The sequence below is a fragment of the Carcharodon carcharias genome, chromosome 7 (assembly GCF_017639515.1).
Source record: "Carcharodon carcharias isolate sCarCar2 chromosome 7, sCarCar2.pri, whole genome shotgun sequence".
Taxonomy (NCBI): Eukaryota; Metazoa; Chordata; class Chondrichthyes; order Lamniformes; family Lamnidae; genus Carcharodon; species Carcharodon carcharias.
Genome location: NC_054473.1, coordinates 146,864,881 through 146,887,172, shown reverse-complemented (window position 1 = coordinate 146,887,172; position 22,292 = coordinate 146,864,881). Strand labels below are relative to the sequence as shown.

The 22,292-nt window shown below is 43.8% G+C and overlaps 1 protein-coding gene across 4 annotated transcripts in view; it reads right to left on the bottom strand.

Annotated features, from left to right (window-relative positions):
- Positions 1–22,292, bottom strand: part of mylk3 (myosin light chain kinase 3) — an 87,368-nt gene that overhangs the window by 35,517 nt on the left and 29,559 nt on the right. For 3 of the 4 annotated variants that reach the window (XM_041192353.1, XM_041192355.1, XM_041192354.1), the window contains exon 1: positions 3,650–4,487. The exons of the other annotated variant lie outside the window; for it this stretch is intronic. In XM_041192353.1, the coding sequence (XP_041048287.1) occupies positions 3,650–4,234 (585 nt within the window). In that variant the 5' untranslated portion in view covers positions 4,235–4,487. Of the gene's footprint in view, positions 1–3,649; positions 4,488–22,292 lie in introns of those variants that run through there. 4 annotated transcript variants of the gene reach the window in all.

Sequence of the window (22,292 nt, the reverse complement as noted above, 5' to 3'; positions counted from 1 at the left end):
AATCTCAACCCACCCAAGGGTTTATGATTAGAAATTAAACAAATTTCCATAGCTACACAGGTCAGTCAGTATTTGAAACAGAAACAGTTCTAGATAGGGCCCATATCAAGCTTTTGCCCTCATCATCCATAGGTTACTTTTCTCAAGATATTGATATTTTTGCTCTATGTATAGCACAGTAAAAGGGTTTTCTTTACTGGCTCCTCAATGACATACCCTACCTATGTTAGATTGGAAAGAGCTCTTTGGCACACTCACTAGTCTAATATTAGAGCCAGACAAGATTGCAGCACTTCAGGGCACTGTTGACAATTGACTATCCAGTCTGACTCACTGATGGATTCTGGAAAGTTAGACATATCGTAGTGGTTGGGATACTTCCCACTCAGCTGCAGGTTAACTTTTGAACCAGACCTCTAAGAGATAAGATGGTGCCTGGTTGGACAAACAGCAGAAATCTTACAAATGTTGCATGCTTGGTTGATCTCTGGGCATACCTAAGGATCTTTCTAGCCTACACCCAATTCTCCCAGGTTATAAGAAACTATTTATTTGGATATCATATTTCATAATTCTTTGACTGGCTTACCACAGAAAGGTTTTGGAGCAGAAGGTTACTTATACATTTTCTTTAAGACAAACTGTACTCAGTTGTTTCTACATGCATTTTCCAGGACATAACTAAATGCTAGAGAAGAATTTTCTCCCTGTTGGGGGGAGCTGAGCGGGAGCAGGCGTGGGCGAGCCATTTTGTGTGGGTGGGTCAATTAAGGCCCACCCAGCATGACGTGCACCCGGAAGCGCTGTGTGCTCCCTGTGCGGGCAGGGGGAGTAGGCTGAGTCAGGGCCTGCGCAAAAGAGTGCAGAAATCTCCCTGAAACACAGAGCTGCCTCAGGGAGATTAGTTTTATTGTCAAAAATTTTAATAAAGAAAAAAAAACATTTTAAGACATCTCCCCTCCTGTGACAGTGTCACACGAGCTGGGACATGTCAATGAGCTTTAATAAAAAGTTTTATTCCATTTATAAACACTTCATGAAACCTCATACTACCCGTGGATGGGGTTTCATGATAAAAGCGAAGGCCACCTGGGCTCTTCGCCTGCCCGCCAACATTAAGGTTGGACGGGCCGCTCCGTTAAGTATTTTAATTAGTTTTTAAATGGCCTTAATATGTCTTTGACAGTTTGGCGGGCGTGCAGCCGACTATGATGCGTGCCTGCCAAACTGAAAATCGGAATGACGCGCGGTGACGTCAGGACGCACACCCGACATCATCACGTGTCATTTTACGTGTCAGCGAGCGGGGACCGCCCCTGCACACCGTCCTGAAGATTCTGGCCCTAACTTTTCCAAAAAGCTAAATAATAAGTATTTTATTAACTTGTTCTGATAACTGATATGTAACTCAGACCCGTTTAATTGTGAGATATTTGAACCCAGCGGCTTGGCAGTGATTGTTTTGCAGGTCAACGCTTCTGGCTGTCAATGCAGGGTAAAAATATAGCTAGGGTTAGTCAGACTTTTACAACAGGCAGCTGTGAGGGCAAGCTTTGTCCGTGCTCAGACGTTTAGCATACAGAGGAGCAGTTAGGAGTTATTATGCCTACATCACATTAAGATGTTCCACAGGTGTGAGGAAGCATTATATTCATTATTTTGCCTTATGTAAAAACAAATACTGATTGAATTAACATAAGAACATAAGAAATAGGAGCAGGAATAGGCTATTAGGCCCCTCAAGCCTGCCCTGCCATTCAATAAGTTCATGGCTGATCTGCCCCAGGCCTCAACTCCTCTTTCGTGCATTAAGTGAGTCTGTTACTCTGTATGTTCACTTGCCATTTGTATCTGGCTTTGTCTTACCATATGTTTATTTAATCCACCTTCAAGAAAGGCCCATGGGGGAATGTGCAAAACACAAACATCTGGCTCAAATCACATGGAGGCACCATTTTAACACCCCTGGATTACAGTACAGTAATGTGCAGATTGAGGAGTTTGGGCATATCCTAAACCTAAAATGCTGAGACCACAATAGGAGCAATAAGCAACACTGTACCTAACAAAATGCCTAATATATGAGCTTAAACTTGTCACAGTGGTTTCCTCAGTAAATTAATGTGTAGACTGGTTTCTGCAACTAACTAGCCAAAAGAAAATCTATACTTATACATATCTACTGACCTGTAGGGGGGTTCAAGATTTTATTGACAGTAAATCTACTGGTAAAGCTTTTGAAAGTGACGTCCACATATCTTGCTGGCTGCTAAGTTACTAATTACACATTTTCTGTTGTGTATTGTGCTAAGATGGGACAGGAGACTCCTAATATTGGGAGAACAGCCTAATGTTTTGAATGTTGGGATCCACCAGTGGTCAAATAAATAGCCATTCCAAAGAAACAAGCACAGGCATAGTGTCAAGAAATCAAAGATAACAAAAAAGAAAGAAGCAATGTCATCAACAGTTTGGGCATTTTTATTAACACATCCAATGGCTGTGTGCCTACAGGAGTATGCTTTGTCCTCCTGTTATAGACTCACAGCTTTGGCCCCTCTTTCTAAAATCGGAGCACAGAATAGCTCCTAGAGCTGTAAGGACACAGTCTCACAACTGGAGAGTAGTACAAGCTTCCTGTGGCCCAGCATGACACCAAGAGAAAAACCAGGATTGGTGCAAAATAAAAGATCAAGGTTTCCACACCATCCCCACCCTCTTGACTGTACATGGCACATGCAAACACCACAAGTAAAAGCAAGAGGAATTACAGCCCCTTTTCAGATGCACAAAGCATGTCACCAATCATGTATGGCTTGTTAGTTTCAGGTTACGTTTAATTTGAAGAAGTATTCAATTGCAATATAACACCAAAAAAGTGTCCCAAATAGTTGTTACAGAACTCAGAAATATCTTATATAAACATAAAATTAACAGAGAAAATAGTCACATTTATTGCAACACCACATCAAGTAGTTGCATCGACCAAAGGTCTAACTCGAATACACAAACTCACAGTTGTCCTGTAGTAACACTTTTCTAACATAGAAACAGGCAAAAATGATTTTGACCTGACAAAAATATTCTCCCTTTCAAAAATCCTTTTACAGTAAGGATTGTTTTAAATTTTGAGGGCAGGCTGCCAACATTTTGATTTACATCCCCAAGCTCCGTTTTTGTGATTGGTAGGAGACTGGAGAACTAAGCAGGGATCAGTGGAATACATATGTTGTACACTCATGAAATTAATTTTGTTATAAAATCTTTTCATATTATGGCATGTGTAATAGCATTTCATTTCATGCAAGAAACTTCCTTCGGCTCTTGCATTTGTGTTGAAGAAATGAAAAGTTAGTACAAGGCAACTGTAGACATTATGGGGGTAATTTTCATTTTGTGCAATGGTGTAAAACGGGTCCCACTTTGCACAATTGCACACAGTCAAATTGATTTTGCAGTGCCTCTATTACTTTACATGTGAAGTATATACTTCAATTAAGACTTTTTTTCAAAATCAACAAGCAGAGGATGAATGGGTAATTGTTAACATAGACTTTCATTCCAAACATCGTGTTAGGTCACTATTAAAAATATAATTCTATTGTAACTCTAACTTTTTTTAAAAATTGGTTTAGTTGGTAAGACTGACCTCTGGAGATTCTATTAGGTTTCCCTTTTTCCAAGGCACAATTCCTTTAAGAATAAACTGTACTATGTGGGAATTTTTGAAGGTTTCACCCACAAAGCGTGTGACTTTATCCACAGCTGACACTTTTTTTTCTATGCCATCTAATTTCTCTTTTTGTTTGGCTGTGTCTTGATGTACAGATGTCATCAGTTTGAATAGTTCCATGAATAAAGGCTTCATCTCAGGGTGACTGAGGCAGTCAGTATTTTGCGAGTATTTCACATCACTTTTCTTCTGATCCACCACTCCACTGGTGTCTTTTAACATTTTCAGTGTTTCAATATTCTTTTCTAAATCACCCATTCCTTGAGACATGTCATCCAATTTCTTAAGCACTTCTCCTTGAAGGTTTACGATGCGATCGACTTTTTCATTAAGAAGGTTGAGTTTGCTGTCCATTGTACTTAGGTTATTGGCAACACTGCTTTGATTTGCACCAGACGACTTCTTCACTTGGCCAACAGGCCCACTTTTATTCTGAGATTCAAGACTACCTCCTTCGTACATTCTAGCCAAACAAGTCGCCAGGGAAACTGGGTTACTCATTTTTTTTCAAACTTGAACATGAAATAAAATAGCTGTTCAAAATAAATTTGCTCAGAGCTTATGATATCGCCTCCTCCCCCTTGAACAGTTTCTCAAATAAAGAAGTCCATTCCATTCATCCAGGTTTATTTTGTTGAAGAATCTCTTTGCGTGACTATAATATCAGAGAGCACTGTGTATCTGCTTTAATTTTGTCATTCTATCTAAGCTCCACACTGTCCTGTCACTGTTGTCTCCCAGAGATTTTTAACTAACCCACCCAGTTTGATGTAATCTGGATTCTTCTTTGCCCCTTGACGTCACAGAAATATTTCTGGGTGATTAGCATATTTTTCTTGAGAATCTGATGATAAACATGTCACTTGTGAAAGTGACAAAGCAGGGTGCTTGTATTTATTGAGGTTATAAATTTAAACACATACAAAATAATGTATTGTAAAATATTCCATTAATCACAACTGTAGGCTTAGGACTTGGAGTACAAAAGGTTAGTTGGTTGATATATGCAGCTATTTACAACTGATAGAGAATGTATGTTCTCAAATGGTAATGCATCGAGTGGCCTGCTACCAGCTGTCAGATGAGACAAAAATAGACTGTGATGACAATGGCATCAATTTTCTTTTCTTGCACATGCCTTTAGCATTTCAAATTCTGTTGTAGGATAAAGTTATATTGAACAGTATTCTAAACATTGCCATTAGGGTCCTCATGGTCACAATGATACTAATCCCATATTTGAATATAACCTATGACAGAATAAGATTTAGGCTGGGATTTTCCACACTCGATCGGGATGGTTGTGCTCAGTGGCGAGATCGGAAAATCTCACGAGAAGGCCCTAGGCGTGTTTCCCAGCAACGTAAATCCGAGGAGCGATTGGCCATTCCCCCCCAATCAATGGTGGGCCAGATTTCCTGCCATCAGAAATCGGGAACTTAATTTGAATACATTTGCTCATCAATATTGTGGCCACACACTGGGATCACGCCGCCTCTCCCCCGCACATGCTCCCCCCCCCACCCCCTCCAAACACCACCACGTCAACTGTAAATCCTACGTTGGCATGATTTTAGAACGGCATAATTTACAACTGCCTTTAAAAGGCACGCACCTGGCGACCTGAACTTCATGGGAAACTCAGAGGCGAGTGCACACAACATAGCGCAGCGCTCATGAGGATCCCAATGCAAGGAAGCGGCTCCATGGATTCACTGCGGGGATCACAGGCAAACCTCCACAGTGGTTTCCTCATTGCCGGCTTGTGGCAGGACTAGGGCAACAGTTCTAGAGAGAAGTGGAGCTCATGGCTAGGGCAATAGTAATAGAGAGAAGGGAGCGAAGGGAACATCGGGGCTAGGGCAATAGTGCAGGAGAGAATGTGAACTCAGGGTTAGGACAACAATGCTGGAGAGAAGGGAGAGAAGGGAACATCAGGGCTAGGGCAACAGTGCTGAAGAGAAGGTGAACTCAGGACTGGGTCAACAGTGCCGGAGAGAAGGGTAGCTGAAGGCTAGAGCAACAGTGCAAAGGGAGGTCATGGCAGCACAGACTGAAGGGCGCACACTAACACATATGGGGGGTTGGGGGGAAGAAAACAGCTAGGCAAATGGAAAAACAGGTCAAAGATGAGCACTCTTCCGCAACTGAGACCGTCTAGCTTAGGCTCAATTGACATGCTTGGAGTCAGGCTAGTCAAACAATTGTGCCCACTCAGGCAGCACTATTCCTGAGAGTGCCAATGGTTGTTCCTCTACTTTTAACCCCTTGCACGCAGACTTCAAAATCAAACAAGTGCTGTGGTGCTGTAGAAAACATTGGGCAACTGGGCAAGCTTGTGGATCCTCTTGGGAAAGTTGGTCATGGAACATTGATGGAGGGGTGTGCTTCTAATCCTTTATATTATGTTTAAATAGATGTTGAAAAGTCACCCTCATGGTCCAAGCAAAACACGAAACCTTGGAGTGCAGTTTAGGAAAATGCCTGCTCCTGAGATGAGAGCTCAGGATGCAATCGAGTTGCCAAAGCTGTCGCCACTTGGTCATGTGGTATGGGGCGGTGGCGGGCAGGGTTTGGTCAACCATCATACACACTAAACACTGCGGATCTTTGTGGTGGCCAGGACTCTATGGCATGCGTAAAAGAGCCTTGAGAGGCAGTGGCAGGCGATAACTTGACCAAGAGTGGTCCTTAGGAGACAGTTGCTGATCCTCACATCTCTCTCCTTGATACTGCAGTAAGGAGACCATCAGGAAGATGGAGCCTGGTGATCTCACTGTCTGCCTGATCGCTTATAGGCAGGAGAGAAGAAGGAGAAGAAAGCAATGGAGGTGCATGTCTCACCAAAGGGAGGAGCAGATCCCTCAAGACCAAGGGGCGGCAGGGCCTCCTCTGCATACAGAGCCATTGTTCGTAGGTGCCTCGCTAGACCCAGGGTCTACATACGGTACAGGTGCTACCTGAAGATGAGCGAGAAATCAGTTTCACTGACGACTACACATGTCAAGGGAATTGGTCGCTCACAAATGCCACCTTCTGCAGGATTTGGCACCACGGGTACTTAAAGGGCGTCCACTGCCAGTGGCAGTGAAGGTAACCACCGCGTTCAATTTCTACGGCAGTGGCTCTTTGCAGAGCTCCACTGGGGACCTTTGCCAGATCTTGCAAGCCTCCGCCCACATATGTATCCAGGAGTTCATGGAGGCCATTTTTGCCAAGGCACACAACTTTGTCAACTTTGATAAAGATCAGGCGAGCCAGGAAGCAAGAGCGTTGGGATTCGCTGAGATTTCCAGATTACCACAGGGTGCAGGGTGCCATCGACTGCACTCATGTGGCTCTTAAATCTCCCTGGCAACAAGCAGTCCAGTTTGAGAACCACAAAGGCTGCTTCTCAATGCTCAGCTGGTCTGCAACTAGAACAAACAGATTATGCATGTTTGTGCTAGATACCCGGGAAGTGTCCATGACTCGCACATCCCCAGCAGGTCTCAGATCCCTGACATCTCCTGGGTACAACACAGGCCACAGAGTTGGCTCCTCGGGGACAAGGGCGACCCGCAAAGGACGTGGCTGATGACATCTGTGCAGCTGACTCAGACTGCTGCTGAGAGAAGGTACAATGAGGTTCATGCTGCAACCGGAATTTGGTGGAGCACGCCTTAGGGATCCTGAAGATGAGGTTCTAGTGCCTTGACAGATCTGGTGGAGCACTGCAGTACACTCCCCAGAGGGTCTTCCGTATCATCATGGCTTGCTGCATGCTACACAAACTAACGATGCAAAGGGGGAAGGACCTGGATAATGAGGAGATGGAAGAGCTGCACGTCTCATCTGGTGAGGATTAAGTCAAAGGGGGTCAGAGTGATGAGGTCCCAGAAGTGGAGGATGCAGGCGATGAAGACATTGCACTGGCCAGATGAGGCAGCGTACTCGTGAGGCCCTCATTGCCACAAGATTCGAGGAGGATGATGACGAGATGCATTGAGGACACTCCTGGGATCTTCGCCTTCCATTTGGGAACATTTGACACCCGTCTGACTGAGGGCAGCTCACATACACTCTATAAAGAGACTCATATCATGGAGATGCTACTGAGAAGCAGCGGGAAAATGGACTTTAACAACTTTTGATCCTTTGGCAGGCTTCATCGCCTGCTCCCTTCAGCACCACACCTTCACCTGTCGGGAATAGTGATGAGGTGGGAGGGCAGCCCCACCTCTAAGGTGCTGCAAGTACACTGAGAACATCACGCAACCCAGTGATGCTTTGGTATGAGATTCTTGCAGCAAACACAAGGCACATTGAGGTGCAGACATCACTGATCTGGAGAGGGACTTTGAAGCTGAACAATCACTACACACACAGAAGGTTATATATACACTGCACAGTGGGGAGGCCCTGGACTGCAATACTTGCCTTCACTTTGCACAGGAACCAAGGTTTCACATCTGATTGACACAAACACAGCTCATCATAACAAGGAGCCACAGATAAGGAGGCATTCTTGGGAGTGTATTTACAATGGTCAGTATTACGCATGTGATTAACATCCATGCTCACATTGTGCAATTACATCTTCTGGACCTTTCTAACACTACCTTGATGCAACTCCAACATCCAATATGGAGGTGCAGGCAGCCTGCTGAATGCTATGCTGTGTCTGTGATGACCTTGGTGCGCATCCCCTGGAAGGCAAAGACCTGGGGGGCCTTGGCTTGCTTTCGGGTCCTGTTGTGTGGCAGTGGCCTGTGGAACTGAAGCTGTTGCGGTCACAGGAAAAGGGAATTCAGATGGGCTGATCGCTCCCGGAATCACCTAAGTAGATGGCCCCAGGGTGTACACCTGCTGATCCTCCTTCCTATGGGTGCCCGAGAGACCCGGGCTGACTCCTTGAGAGGACAGGACAGCTGGAGTGAGCTCAAGATGCCCCACCCCCCTCGCATTAACATATGGATGCCAGCAATTGCCTCAGCGATGGAGTGCAGCTCCTGCAGCAGTGCAGGTCCGATGTCCTGGACCAAGTCTCCATGGCAGCCACCACCCTATCAGTGTTGACTTCGGTGCATTGGCATACCGGCGCTACCACCTCGGCCTGAAGGCAGACGGATTCCTCCATCATGCCTTGCAATCTGAGGAATGCGGCCAACATCCCTTCCTGATGTTCCTGAGCTTGTCTTTGCAGCTCCAGCAACTGAGGTATGACAGAGTCCAGAGGATCATCATCTGATTCAGACTCAGCAGATTCCTGGCCTCCAGCAGTCCTCCGAATGCTGGCACCCTGGGATGTCCCTGCCTCCGCCTGCTGTGAATCAAACATTGTGACGTACTCATCAGGTTGTGACTCTGAGGCTACTCTAGAACTAGGTCCCTCCAAGATGTGCGTCTCTGCGCTGGTGGAGGGTTTGAGTGAGGCTGTGACAGGTCTCCAATGTCGGTCTCTGCGGATTCCATGCAAACGCAGTAAGTTAAAGAGGCCAACTTTTGCACGACCTGCATGGGAAGTTTCGGCTGCGTAGCTTTAACGGGAACATTGCCAGGAAGTATTTATTTCTGATGTGCACTAGCAATGCTATGGCATACAAAGCTATGGGCCTAGTATTGGAAAATGGGATTAGAATAGTTAGGTACTTGTTTGACTGGCACCGACTCGATGGGCTAAATGGCCTTTTTCTGTGCTGTAGACCTCTATGACTCTATGACAGAACATTGCTTCCCAACCATAGCCTGGCACTGTGTGTCACCTTACCATGAATCAAGCAGAATAATGACTAAATCAATCTAAAGCATGTAGCATCACAGATTACATGGTATATATTTAAATAAACATCTGATACTTGCACAAACTACCCTGTAACTTCACACACACTCCTATTTTGCTATTTATTATTTTAATTGGGCCATGCAGTTCTATAAAGAATAGCCGGCCTTCCATAACTTTCAAATTGCATTGTGCTCCCAGAGATATGATCTGGGTTATGAGGAAAAACTGGAGAAATTTGGATTTTGCTATGAGGAGTCTGAGAAAAGATCTTTTGAAGTACATAGGATACTTAAGGGAACAGAAATGGTAAATGTAGAATGTTGCAAAAACCCATCTGGTTCACTAATGCCCTTTAGGGAAGGAAATCTGCTGTCCTTACCTGGTCTGGCCTACATGTGAGTCTAGATGCACAGCAATGTGGTTGACTCTTACCTGCGCTCTGAAAAGGCCCAGCAAGCCACTCAGCTCAAGGGCAATTAGGGATGGGCAACAAATGCTGGCCTTGCCCACATCCCATGAAAGAATAAAAAAAATCTTGTAATTTTATAAGATTTGATATACAAAATATTCTCAACTACTTGCTGTGACCAGTTTAGCAACTTTGATGCTTATTCAATCAAAATTGAATCTAAGAACTGTGCATTTCACTATGCTCGTAATTCAATTTTCAGAAACAAAGAAATCTTGTGCTCTCACTGGTGGTGAGCTTGGGGGCAGGAAGGGCATTTACTTAAGCAGGATGGTGGCATTGGTGGCATACCAGAACCCCACCAGATTCCCACATCCGCCAGAATTAAGTTCTGGGCAAGAAGTCCCATGGTTGACCTTCCCGCTCCACCACGAATTGAGGCCCTTAAATGGCCAAATAATGACTATTTAAGTGCTTCATCCCGCCATCGCTTGTATTAATTCAGCTGCAGGTAGGCCTGTCACCATGTAGCATGTACGACAGGCTGTACAGCCAGTTTGTCACCTCCATGAGGGTGGGGAGGTGGGAGATTCCCTCAATAAAAGACACTCAGTGCTTGATCGAGGAACTGAACATCAGGAAGGGGAGGCCACCCCTCTGCACTTGCTGCCAACCTCCTGCACCACTCTACCATGACCCCACCTTCAAATCCCCCCTCTCCCCACATTACTTGCCTGCGGAGCGAGTCGCCCCGTGATCCTTGGACTCCGATGCCTGTCCTTCCAGCAGCAGCTATGGCCTCCACAGTGGCATTGCTGAGCACAAAAGCTGCTGGCCTCTGATTATTCAGCAGCTTGCAGTAGATGAGACTTTCACCCCCGGGGTCTTGATTCCACAGGAAGGTTCTCCATTGCCTCGCCACTGCCTGATCAGCGTGCAATTCAGCAGACCTTCCCAAAAAGAGGCACCCTGGGTCTCTCAATGTCCCTCCAGACAGAGACCCCAACACCTCAACATGAAGGCTTGGATTTTCATGTCCCAAAAAAGTCAGGAATGTGTGTGTGTTTGATGCAAAATGAGTCCTGGGGACCACAAATTTGAATTTCCCATTGGAAAAATAGCCTACACAAACTTCCCATAGGCAGGAAGAGATGAGGGTTAGGGTCAGGTTGCGACTCCACACACATCCTTTGACATTGAGGTTGCCAATGACAGCCCTAGGGGAATTTTGTTTTTCCTGTCCTCCAGTATTTTCGTTGGGTTGGGTGCATTTTTTAAGGCTTTTGAAAACTCACCTTCCTTGACCATTCGAGAACCTTTGGGGAAAGTCTGCTGAAGAATCGGCAACTTTCTGACAGCTAAGTGTTAAATGGTTTTACAGCTTCAAATATTATTAGATGCTGTATTACAAGGTATATGTGCATTTACTGTCATAAGAGCTCTATCCCACAAAGGTAAGTTGACCATTACATTGACAAGCATTGTGGAAGTGTTGAAATGCATTAGAGTACTTCCCTTTGGGAAAGGTATTATTATACATTTGAAACTGCAGAAAACAGTGCCTGGGAACTCTAGTGTCATGATCTGAAGTGATTTAAATGTCCACTGCACATTAAGTTTGAAGAAAATGGGTATGCAGCCTTCACGTAGAGAAAAAAAAAGCTACCTGCTTCAGGCCTGTTTTGATTGATAGGGTATCTGTAGTAGCTTAGGAAAAAAAAACATAACTATCTGTTTTTGAAGTTTCAATAGGCTTCATTGTTTGGCATGGTAACGGTTTGTTTTGATAGCTGAGCCCATTCTAAATGTTTGGTTGAGTTTCAAAATCTGAGGAACTATATATCTCAGCAAAAGGTTGTGTGCACAGCTTGATTGACAGTTTCAAGAGATTATTAAAGAATTATTTGATTTTAAAGTGGCTTCTGAATAGATATTTGTTTTTACAACTAAATGACCAGTTGAGGGGATTTATGTTTTTTTCATGGGATTGGATTTTTTTAAAAATTTGAATGGTTGTGTTTTTCAGTGACAGCTCTATTAGATTGCAAGTGGTGTACATTTGGTGTCCAGTTCAAATTATTCACATTGCTATTACATGACTCCTGAGGATAGTACATAGTGTATACTGGGTGAGAGGCTATGGAGGATACATGGGGCTATCAGGGGCATGGAAAATATGAGAGGGTATGGAAGGGGCAGAGGGAATATGAGGGGACATGGAGCAGGCAGGGGGGTGGAAGGGGAGTGAGGGGCTGAGGGGTGAGTGTCAGGGGGCAAAAGAACAATGTGGAGAGCTGGACCAATGTCCCAGTGAACTGAGACAGGTTTTCTAACCAACCCACCTTGGCACCCATACTCCTCCAAGTCGGAAAGTCCAAACACAGCCCATGCACACCTGCAGGAGATGAAAATATGGTGGGTATGGGCATAATTGACAGACTTGGCTCTCTGAAGTCGAGAAATGGCCCGACTCGCGTTTTCCAAGCCCAATGCGACAATCCAGCCTGAGTTCTCTGGGATGAGACCTGTGAATTTATTTGTTAATAAAGGTCAATTCCAGAGGCATTTGTGTTGATATCATCAGGAATACTTCCTGATAGCAGCTGGCTTTGCCTGACAAAAGATTTTTTCTGTCAGGTGATAAATTTGGGTTTTACACCCTCTTCCAGATCCTAACTACTTGCTACTTAAATATATTTTTCCTCCTGTTGCTACTGGTTCTTTCACCAGGACACTGATTTAAGATAAAAACAAAAAAACTGCGGATGCTGGAAATCCAAAACAAAAACAGAATTACCTGGAAAAACTCAGCAGGTCTGGCAGCATCGGTGGAGAAGAAAAGAGTTGACGTTTCGAGTCCTCATGACCCTTCGACAGAACTTGAGTTCGAGTCCAAGAAAGAGTTGAAATATAAGCTGGTTTAAGGTGTGTGTGTGGGGGGGTGGAGAGATAGAGAGAGAGAGAGAGGTGGGGGGGGGTGTGGTTGTAGGGACAAACAAGCAGTGATAGAAGCAGATCATCAAAAGATGTCAACGACAATAGTACAATAGAACACATAGGTGTTAGAGTTAAAGTTGGTGATATTATCTAAACGAATGTGCTAATTAAGAATGGATGGTAGGGCACTCAAGGTATAGCTCTAGTGGGGTTTTTTTTTTAATTTTTCTTTAAATAATGGAAGTAGGTGGGAAAAGGAAAATCTTTATAATTTATTGGAAAAAAAAGGAAGGGGGAAACAGAAAGGGGGTGGGGATGGGGGAGGGAGCTCACGACCTAAAGTTGTTGAATTCAATATTCAGTCCGGAAGGCTGTAAAGTCCCTAGTCGGAAGATGAGGTGTTGTTCCTCCAGTTTGCGTTGGGCTTCACTGGAACAATGCAGCAAGCCAAGGACAGACATGTGGGCAAGAGAGCAGGGTGGAGTGTTAAAATGGCAAGCGACAGGGAGGTTTGGGTCATTCTTGCGGACAGACCGCAGGTGTTCTGCAAAGCGGTCGCCCAGTTTACGTTTGGTCTCTCCAGTGTAGAGGAGACCATATTGGGAGCAACGAATGCAGTAGACTAAGTTGGGGGAAATGCAAGTGAAATGCTGCTTCACTTGAAAGGAGTGTTTGGGTCCTTGGACGGTGAGGAGAGAGGAAGTGAAGGGACAGGTATTGCATCTTTTGCGTGGGCATGGGGTGGTGCCATAGGAGGGGATTGAGGAGTAGGGGGTGATGGAGGAGTGGACCAGGGTGTCCCGGAGGGAGCGATCCCTATGGAATGCCGATAACGGGGGTGAAGGGACGATGTGTTTGGTGGTGGCATCATGCTGGAGTTGGCGGAAATGGCGGAGGATGATCCTTTGAATGCGGAGGCTGGTGGGGTGATAAGTGAGGACAAGGGGGACCCTATCATGTTTCTGGGAGGGAGGAGAAGGAGTGAGGGCGGATGCGCGGGAGATGGGCCGGACACGGTTGAGGGCCCTGTCAACGACCGTGGGTGGAAAACCTCGGTTAAGGAAGAAGGAGGACATGTCAGAGGAACTGTTTTTGAATGTAGCATCATCGGAACAGATGCGACGGAGGCAAAGGAACTGAGAGAATAGGATGGAGTCCTTACAGGAAGCGGGGTGTGAGGAGCTGTAGTCGAGATAGCTGTGGGAGTCGGTGGGTTTGTAATGGATATTGGTGGACAGTCTATCACCAGAGAGGTCAAGGAAGGGAAGGGAAGTGTCAGAGATGGACCACGTGAAAATGATGGAGGGGTGGAGATTAGAAGCAAAATTAATAAATTTTAAGATGATTTAAAGATTTAAGATGATTGGCAAAAGAACTAATAGTGACATGAGGAAGAACCTTTCTATTCAATTAGGATCTGGAATGCACTGCCTGAAAGTGTTGTGGAGACAAATTCAATCATATCTTTCAAAAAGGAATTGAATAAGCACCTGAAAATGAAAAAAAAAATGCATGGCAATGGAAAAAGTGCAGGGGGAGTGGAACTATCTGAGTTGCTGTTATGCAGAGATCAGGCACAGACATGATGAGCCAAATCGTCTCCTTCTGTGCTGTAACCATTCTATGATTCTATGAAATGGGCTTTGCTGATATTCTGTTGGGGGGTGGGGTCCATAGAATTTTATGATGTGCCTTTGAATATATATTGGGTTGGAAGCTATGATTTTGAAAGATGCAATTTTGTTTTCAACAACCAAAGCAACTTGTGTTTATATTTTAATGCAGTAAAAAATTGCAAAGTTTGACACCAAGTCTTATCAGGAGATATTATGGCAAGTGACTTGGTCAAAGAGGTAGGCCCTAAGGAACATGCTCAAGAAGAAGAATGAGGTAGTGAGGTGGAGAGGCTTGGAGATAAAATTCTGAAGCTAAGGGCCTAGGCAGCTGAAGGCACAATGGATATTGGGAATATGCAAGAAGCCAAACTTGCAGGAGTACAGGGATCTCAGAGGCTTGTAGGGCTGGAGGGGATTACAGAGATAGCTAGGAGCTGAGCTATGGTGGGATTTGAAAAAATATATAAGAATTTTAAAATCGAAGCACGCCCAACCAGGAGCCATATAGGTCAGTCGACATTGAGGGCATGGGTGAATGGGAGTTGGTGCAAATTAGAATATATGCATTTTCTTTTTAAGAGGAGCGGGAGGGTTCTCCCTGCTGTCGAAGCCAGTGTTTATCCCTTAATAAATATCATAAGAACAATGTATCATCTTGTCATTATTTTATTGCTATGTGTAAATCAGCTCCCCTGTTTTCTACATTAAAATAGTGACTATACTTCAGAATCGCTTAATTGGCTGCAAAGTGCTCTGTGACATCGTGAGGTTGTGAAACACACTACACAAATTTAAGTTCCTTCTTTCCTTTCTAAGGCCAACTTCAGAAATTACTGGGAAATATCTTATGCTCTCAGTTTGCCAAGTCTCCTGAGGCCAAGGGAATGTACAGAAAAAGGGTAAACAACCCCACCTAAAGTTATTGCTAAGAAATGTTATTGCAGTTCCAATATTAATAAGAATGTTAGTGAATGCTGAATCTTTTTATTATCTTCCATGATCAAGGAGGGATAAATAATTATTATATAAGTAAATTATTGCAATCTGCTTTATTGTATATTGCTGCTGCTTATTTGTTACTTTAGTAAACCAGTTCATGGGTCATTGCTGAACCATGTTCCAATACAGTATTTATTCTATTGTTTTCCAAAGTTTCAGAGGTCACAGGGAGCTCGTGATTTATCTAATAAGCTAAATGCAGTCACAAGGATTTCTGTTCAGCCTCTGGATTCACCACATTACCAGAAAAACAGAAGCAAATTTTGAGGAAGAGAATGCTCACTCTTCGTGATGGTTTTGAGTATGAAAAAATACGTGAGAAAGTTCTGAAAACATACCACTTCAGATTCTATAAGCTAACCAAAGATAGGGATTGTTATAAATTCACATCTGCTGTATATACCTTCTTGGGTTCAGTGCTGTCAGTCACTCCCATATGTGTTCTGAGTATCTTAGTTTCATGGGAGTTGATTCACACTGCCCTAATTCTACTTGCATAATAGGAGAACACAGACGTAACAATTATATCCACATGTGACCTGGACTACACATTCATGTCTTTCACTCGTGTACTTCTATTTTCCTGAAGGCAAAGCCAGCAAACATTTGGTGCCACAAACCTGTTTACAAGTTGTTAAGCTGCTTTATTTCACAGTGACTACATATGTAGAGCAACAATTATGAACAAATTTACTTTGTTCAAGAGGTCCAACTTGTCCTCAGAGAATAACACAAAAGTAATGAATGCACTATGCTTCATCACATTACTTGATTGCCTTGCTTGACTTAAGCAAATTAATTTCCAACTACCCATGTACATTATATCCTTCTTGCAACCATTTTTGGGTCCTCACTGCTTCACAGCTTTCCATTTCTAAAACCTGTCTGCATAGTCTCCTGCTTCTGTATTTTATCTATTATATTGGATCAAAAACCTTCCAATGCAATGGGTGTGAATAGTTTTATTGGTTAAGCAAAAAAGATTTGCATTTATATAGCAGCTTGCATGACCACAGGACATCCCGAAGCACTTCACAGCCAATGAAGTACTTAGAAGCGTCGATATTGAGGAGAATTTTTAGCTCATTGGCAGGCGCACGCCCAACCTGACAGAGCGTAAAATGAAGCGCGATGATGTTGAGCGAGCGTCCCGACGTCATCATGCACTCGCGCAATATTTCAGTTGGCGGGCAAGCACCCGCCGACAATTAAAAGGCCTATTAAAGCCATGAAAAAGGTAATTGAAAGAAATTTTTCACTTCCTGTCTAACCTTATGGTTGGGGGCAGGCAAAAAGGCCAAATAGCCTTTGCATTTTTTAGGAAACCTCATCCATGAGAGGGATGAGGTTTCCAACGGCAAATAAAAATAAAATAAAAATTTTTAAATTTAATTAGTAACATGTCACATGAGGGGACATGTTTTATAACATTTTAGAAATCTTTAATTTTTATTTTGAAAAATGCTCATCTCCTTGAGGCAGCTCTGTGCCTCAGGAAGATTTTTACGTACCCATATGTGTGAAGTTAGCGTTCGCCCTCCTCCCCGCACTACACAGGCAGCACTGAGCACTGCTGCTCACGTTTCATGTTGGGCAGACTTTAATTGCCTCATCAGTGTGAAATCGCAGTCCAGCCCTGATCACAGGTGGTGGTCAGCTTCCCGACCGCCCCCACGAGCCCGACCAACGAGGGAAAATTCCTTCCCATTGTTGTAATGTAGGAAGTGCAGTAGCCAATTTGCACACAGCAGGCTCCCACAAACAGCAACATGATAATGACTAGATAATTATTTTTTGTGATGCCTGGTGGGGGATAACAGGACCAGTTAACTCAGTCAGTTAGGATGTGGTGCTTGATAATGCCAACAGGGCAGGTTCAGTCCCCATACCAGCTGATGTAGTTCTTGGTGCCTGCTTCTTCTAAGTAACCCATTGTGCCATCATTGCAAAATGTAGCCATGATTAGTAATTCCCAGATAATGAGGACATTACATGAATTGACATACACCCTGAGTGCCATCTAGCATCTCCCAAGATGAATGGATGCCACCTAACCTAACCTAAAAAGAGAGAAAGAATGAAGGGTTGAATATTGGTTTGGATACCAGGGCTAGCATTTCTTTGAAATAGTGCCATGGGATCTCTTTCATCCATCTAAGAGGTGAGTAGGACCTCAGTTTAATCTCTTGTTTGCAAGACAGTAACTCCAACAGAGTAGCACCTCCTCAGCACTGAAGTGAATTGTCAGCCTTGATTTTTGTGCTCAAGTCGCACAAAGTGAGACTTGAACCCACAACCTTTCAAATCATAGGCAAGAAAACTACCAACTGCACCATAACTGATAGCACTGAGACAAGCTAATGAATTGTTCATTTTTTAAAGTCAACGGTGAAACAGAATCAAAGCTAACTCATTAGCATTTTACCTACCTATTTTCTTAGACCTCTTTTTAACTTGCATTAAACAATTATTTGGTAACTCTTTTGCCAGATTTTTTTCAGCAGAAAAACGGTCAAAAAAGAAATCCTGGCTTGACATGATGGGGATGCTCTTGATTATGAGATACAGCATAGAGTGTTGTACACAATTTATTTCCTTACTCCATGACTTTCTTATCATCAACTATTTTGTTCCGGGCCTCTTGTACTGAACGTCACCTAATGTATTAACTTGATAATCTCCCCCCAAGCACAATGTTATTGGACTTTGGGGATTCATATTGCTTACTGTCTATATCAAATTGTTAACCACATATCTTGATGCATCATCAGTGAACCATGCTTTCCTGCAATGTTTGCCTTCCATTGGTTATGTGATTTTTACTCTCCTTTATTGCTTCCATGGCCAAACCCATGTTTATCTCAGTATTTGATATTGTTAAGGGCCTTAAAATGTGTCAAACAGCCAGGATGTTGATGGAGAAATGTGTTTAACACTGTGAGTCACATGCAGGGAGAACACAAACCAGACAGAGTCACGTTGAAGGTCATTGATTTTTACTATTCAGCATCATGAATGGCCACAGCCCCTGATCAACATCCTAAAAATACTGTAGGAAGAGTGCAGTGTTACATCTAGGTGATGATAGAATTGGGGTACTGCTGCTATGATTTTCTTCATTATTTAGTCTTTGACATTTGCTTCCCACACTCAGTTACCAAGAAAAGCCTTCTTGATGAGGAGCAAACATGTGCAAGGCCAAGAAAAAGGAGTAAAACAGTTCTCTGAACTCAGTAAAACAGAAAAAATCATACAGATGCAGGATGCTTCTGTATTAGATTATCTCCCTCTATGCTATTCTGAATTACTCTAGCTCATGGCATAGGCCATGCTGTCACTGGAAACATATTTTACTGAAATAACCGAGTGCTCACTGACAAACACACCTGCATGCACACACACACACACGCACACACACACACACACAAACCATTGCTGGTGGAATGGGACTGTTTTGTAACAAACAGTATTTTATTACTTAACTTACTCAAAGTTGGCCTGGCCTACCTCTTACTGTTCTAACTTCTAAAATACCAATCTTCCATGGAAAGAAATACTGTCGTATAATATTGCAGGCTAATCTATCTTATAAGCAGGAGTCACGTCAGTGTAAGTGGTTTGCCTTCCATTGGTTGTATGATTTTCGCTCTCCTTTATTGCTTCCATGGCCAAACCCATGTTTTTTTCAGTATTTAAAATTGTTAAGGGGCTTAAAATGTGTCAAACAGGATTCTGGATTCTCAAGTATTTCTCCAATAATTTTTACATAAACGGTCAACCCAGTTGTCAGAAACCAAAGGGTGTATTCGTGATGCAAAAGAATTTCACACCCAGCTGTGGCAAGGCAACATTGTGAGCATGTTCAAAGGGGACTATTCAATATATGCAGTTCTTTAATTAGCCACACCAAGAGGTCAACATTCTTATCTTACTAGAGAAATACTTTGAGAATGCAGAATCCAAATCACTTGCATTGACGTGACTCCTGCATTCCAGCCTGAGTGATCTGAATGTTCACACTAGAAGTAAATCCCTTGAAAGGTCCCAGGCGATTAAGAGGAGCCATCAGGTTTCAGTCCTCTGTATTAGTGACCTGCTGTGTCCATTTATATTTACTTGGACTCACAAAACAGTAGAAATCATTACAGTTCATTCTTCAAACTTTTAACTGAGTTAAACACTACAGGTCAGTACCTCAACTGAAATGCAAGATATACTACTAGTATGTTTTCTAACTATGTAATCGTCCCCCATCATTCCTGCTCTGAAGATTCTGGCTAGACAGCGAAAATCAGCAGGCTACTTGGCTGTGGCAAACATCACAGCTGTAATTAAAAACAAAAACAAAAATACCTGGAAAAACTCAGCAGGTCTGACAGCATCTGCGGAGAAGAACACAGTTAACATTTCAAGTCCGTATGACTCTTCAACAGAACTAAAGAAAAATAAAAAAGAGGTGAGATATAAGCTGGTTTAAGGAGGGGTGGGACAGGTAGAGCTGGATAGAGGGCCAGTGATAGGTGGAGATAGCCAAAAGATGTCATAGACAAAAGGATAAAGAGGTGTTGAAGGTGGTGATATTATCTAAGGAATGTGATAATAGGTGACATTAAGGGTAGAAATCAGGATGAGCAAGGTACAGATAGCCCTAGTGAGGGTGGGGTGGGGGGAAGGGATCAAAATAGGCTAAAAGGTAGAGATAAAACAATGGATGGAAATACATTTAAAAATAATGGAAATAGGTGGGAAAAGAAAAATCTATATAAATTATTAAAAAAAAGGGGGATTGGAAAGGGGGTGGGGATGGAGGAGACAGCTGTAATTAATTATGTTTTCACCCAATGGCTTGGATTTTTCCTATGGCAGGCGGGCTGGGCGGGGGCGGGCGCAGAGCTGATTGCCACCCGCAATCGGCTGCGCGCCGCCATTTTATGCAGGCGGGCCAATTAAGGCCCGCCCAGTGTAATACATGGCCAGTAGCACTAGCGCTACCTGTGCAAGTGGGGGGGGGTGGGGGGGGGGGTGGTGGCAGTGGGGGGGGGGGGAGGAGGGAGAGTCAGGGCCAGTGCTCTTTCGCGTATGTGCGTGAAAGAGGGCAGCAACCTCCCTGAGGCACAGAGCTGCCTCAAGGAGATTGAATAGATTTGAAAAAAAATGAAAGAATCAATTTAAAAATTTATTCAAACATATCCCCTGATGTGACTGTGTCACATGAGTTGGGACACCTTTGTCAAGGTGGGAAAATTTATTTATTTGTTTAATAAAAGCTCCAGGAAACCTCATCCCGCCCGTGGATGAGGTTTCCTGAAAAACACGAAGGCCGCTTGGGCTTTTCATCTGTCCTCCAGCAGCATTCTTAGATACTTTAATTAATTTATTAATGGCCTTAATAGGCCCTTAAGCGTGCGTGCAGCCGACTCTGGTGCACGCCCGCCGAACAAAACATCGTGATGTGTGCTATGACACCAGGACGCACGCCCGACACAATCACACGCTACGCGCCGGCATGTCGGGCCTGCCCCCACACGTTGACCGGAAGATTCTGCCCAATGTGATTCCATGCACACTTCCCTACAAGTATTGATATCACTGCAATCCACCTGAATAATGACCAGGATTTTCCAGTCATTAGGTGGGCTCAGTGAGAGCGAGAAGGAGCGGCTGCAAAACAGACCACCGCCTGCAATTGGCCCCCGAATGCAATGTCACGTTGGCTGGCCAATTAACGGCCAGCCAGTGTGAATCGTGCACTGCAGTGATCAGCACTGCCTGTGGGGGCGGGGAGAGGTGGGGAGGAGGGCGAGTGCGGAAGTTCACTCATGCACACGGGTGCACACAGTAAGATCTCCCTGAGGCACAGAGCTGCCTCAGGGAGCTGAAGATTTTCCAAATAAACAATAAAGAATTTAAAAATGTTTAAAAAAAAAGTGTCCGCTCACGTGACTCTGTCACATGAGCAGGAACATATTAGAGATGAGTTTTAAAAGTTTTTTTTTAAATCACTGGACGAAACCTCATCCTGCCCATGGATGAGGTTTCATCGCTTGGCCTTTTCGCCTGTCCACCAAACGAACAGCTGGACAGGCAGTGAAAAATTTCAATCAGTTAGCTCATTAAGAGCCTTGATAGGTCGCTTAATTGTTGGCGAGCGTGCTGCCGACTCCCACGTGCGCCCGCCAACCGAAATATTGTATGAGTGCACGATGACGTTGGGATGCTCGCCCAATGTTATCGCGCATCATTTTACGCTTGTTCGGGTTGGACACAGGTCCACCCGACGAGTGCAATATTCTGCCCTGTATTTTTGAGAAAAAGGTGATTTCACATATCGCTCCAGCACTTAACTCAAACCTAAAATCTACATTGTGATATTATTATATTAATCATAAAGATCCAGGAACTAATTGTTATGTGAATATATATCCCAAGATGCCACATCCATTGTTGCACTGCATTAATGTGCCAAGTAACAACGTATCAGTCTATCAGCCACATGGAGAGCAGCAAGAGTTACACTTAATGAAGCTCCAGCATTTTGAGTCTGAAGTGTGATTATTTATAACCTAAGGGAACCAGAAGACATAACATACATAGCCCTTTTTATGTTGCACCCGGATTCCTGTGGCTTCCCTTGAGGAGGGGGGAGGCAGACGGGACAATTTTAACCTAACCCGCCAGTCGGGAAACTGATGAGATCTTATAAAATGCTGGTTGTACATCCACCTGATTTTATTCTCCATTGAACTTAGTGGAAAGTAACATTGGGCTGAGTACAAAATGGCATTGCATTTGGTCCTGCAGGTTGCCCACTGGTCAGGCTGTGTTAAATTTGTC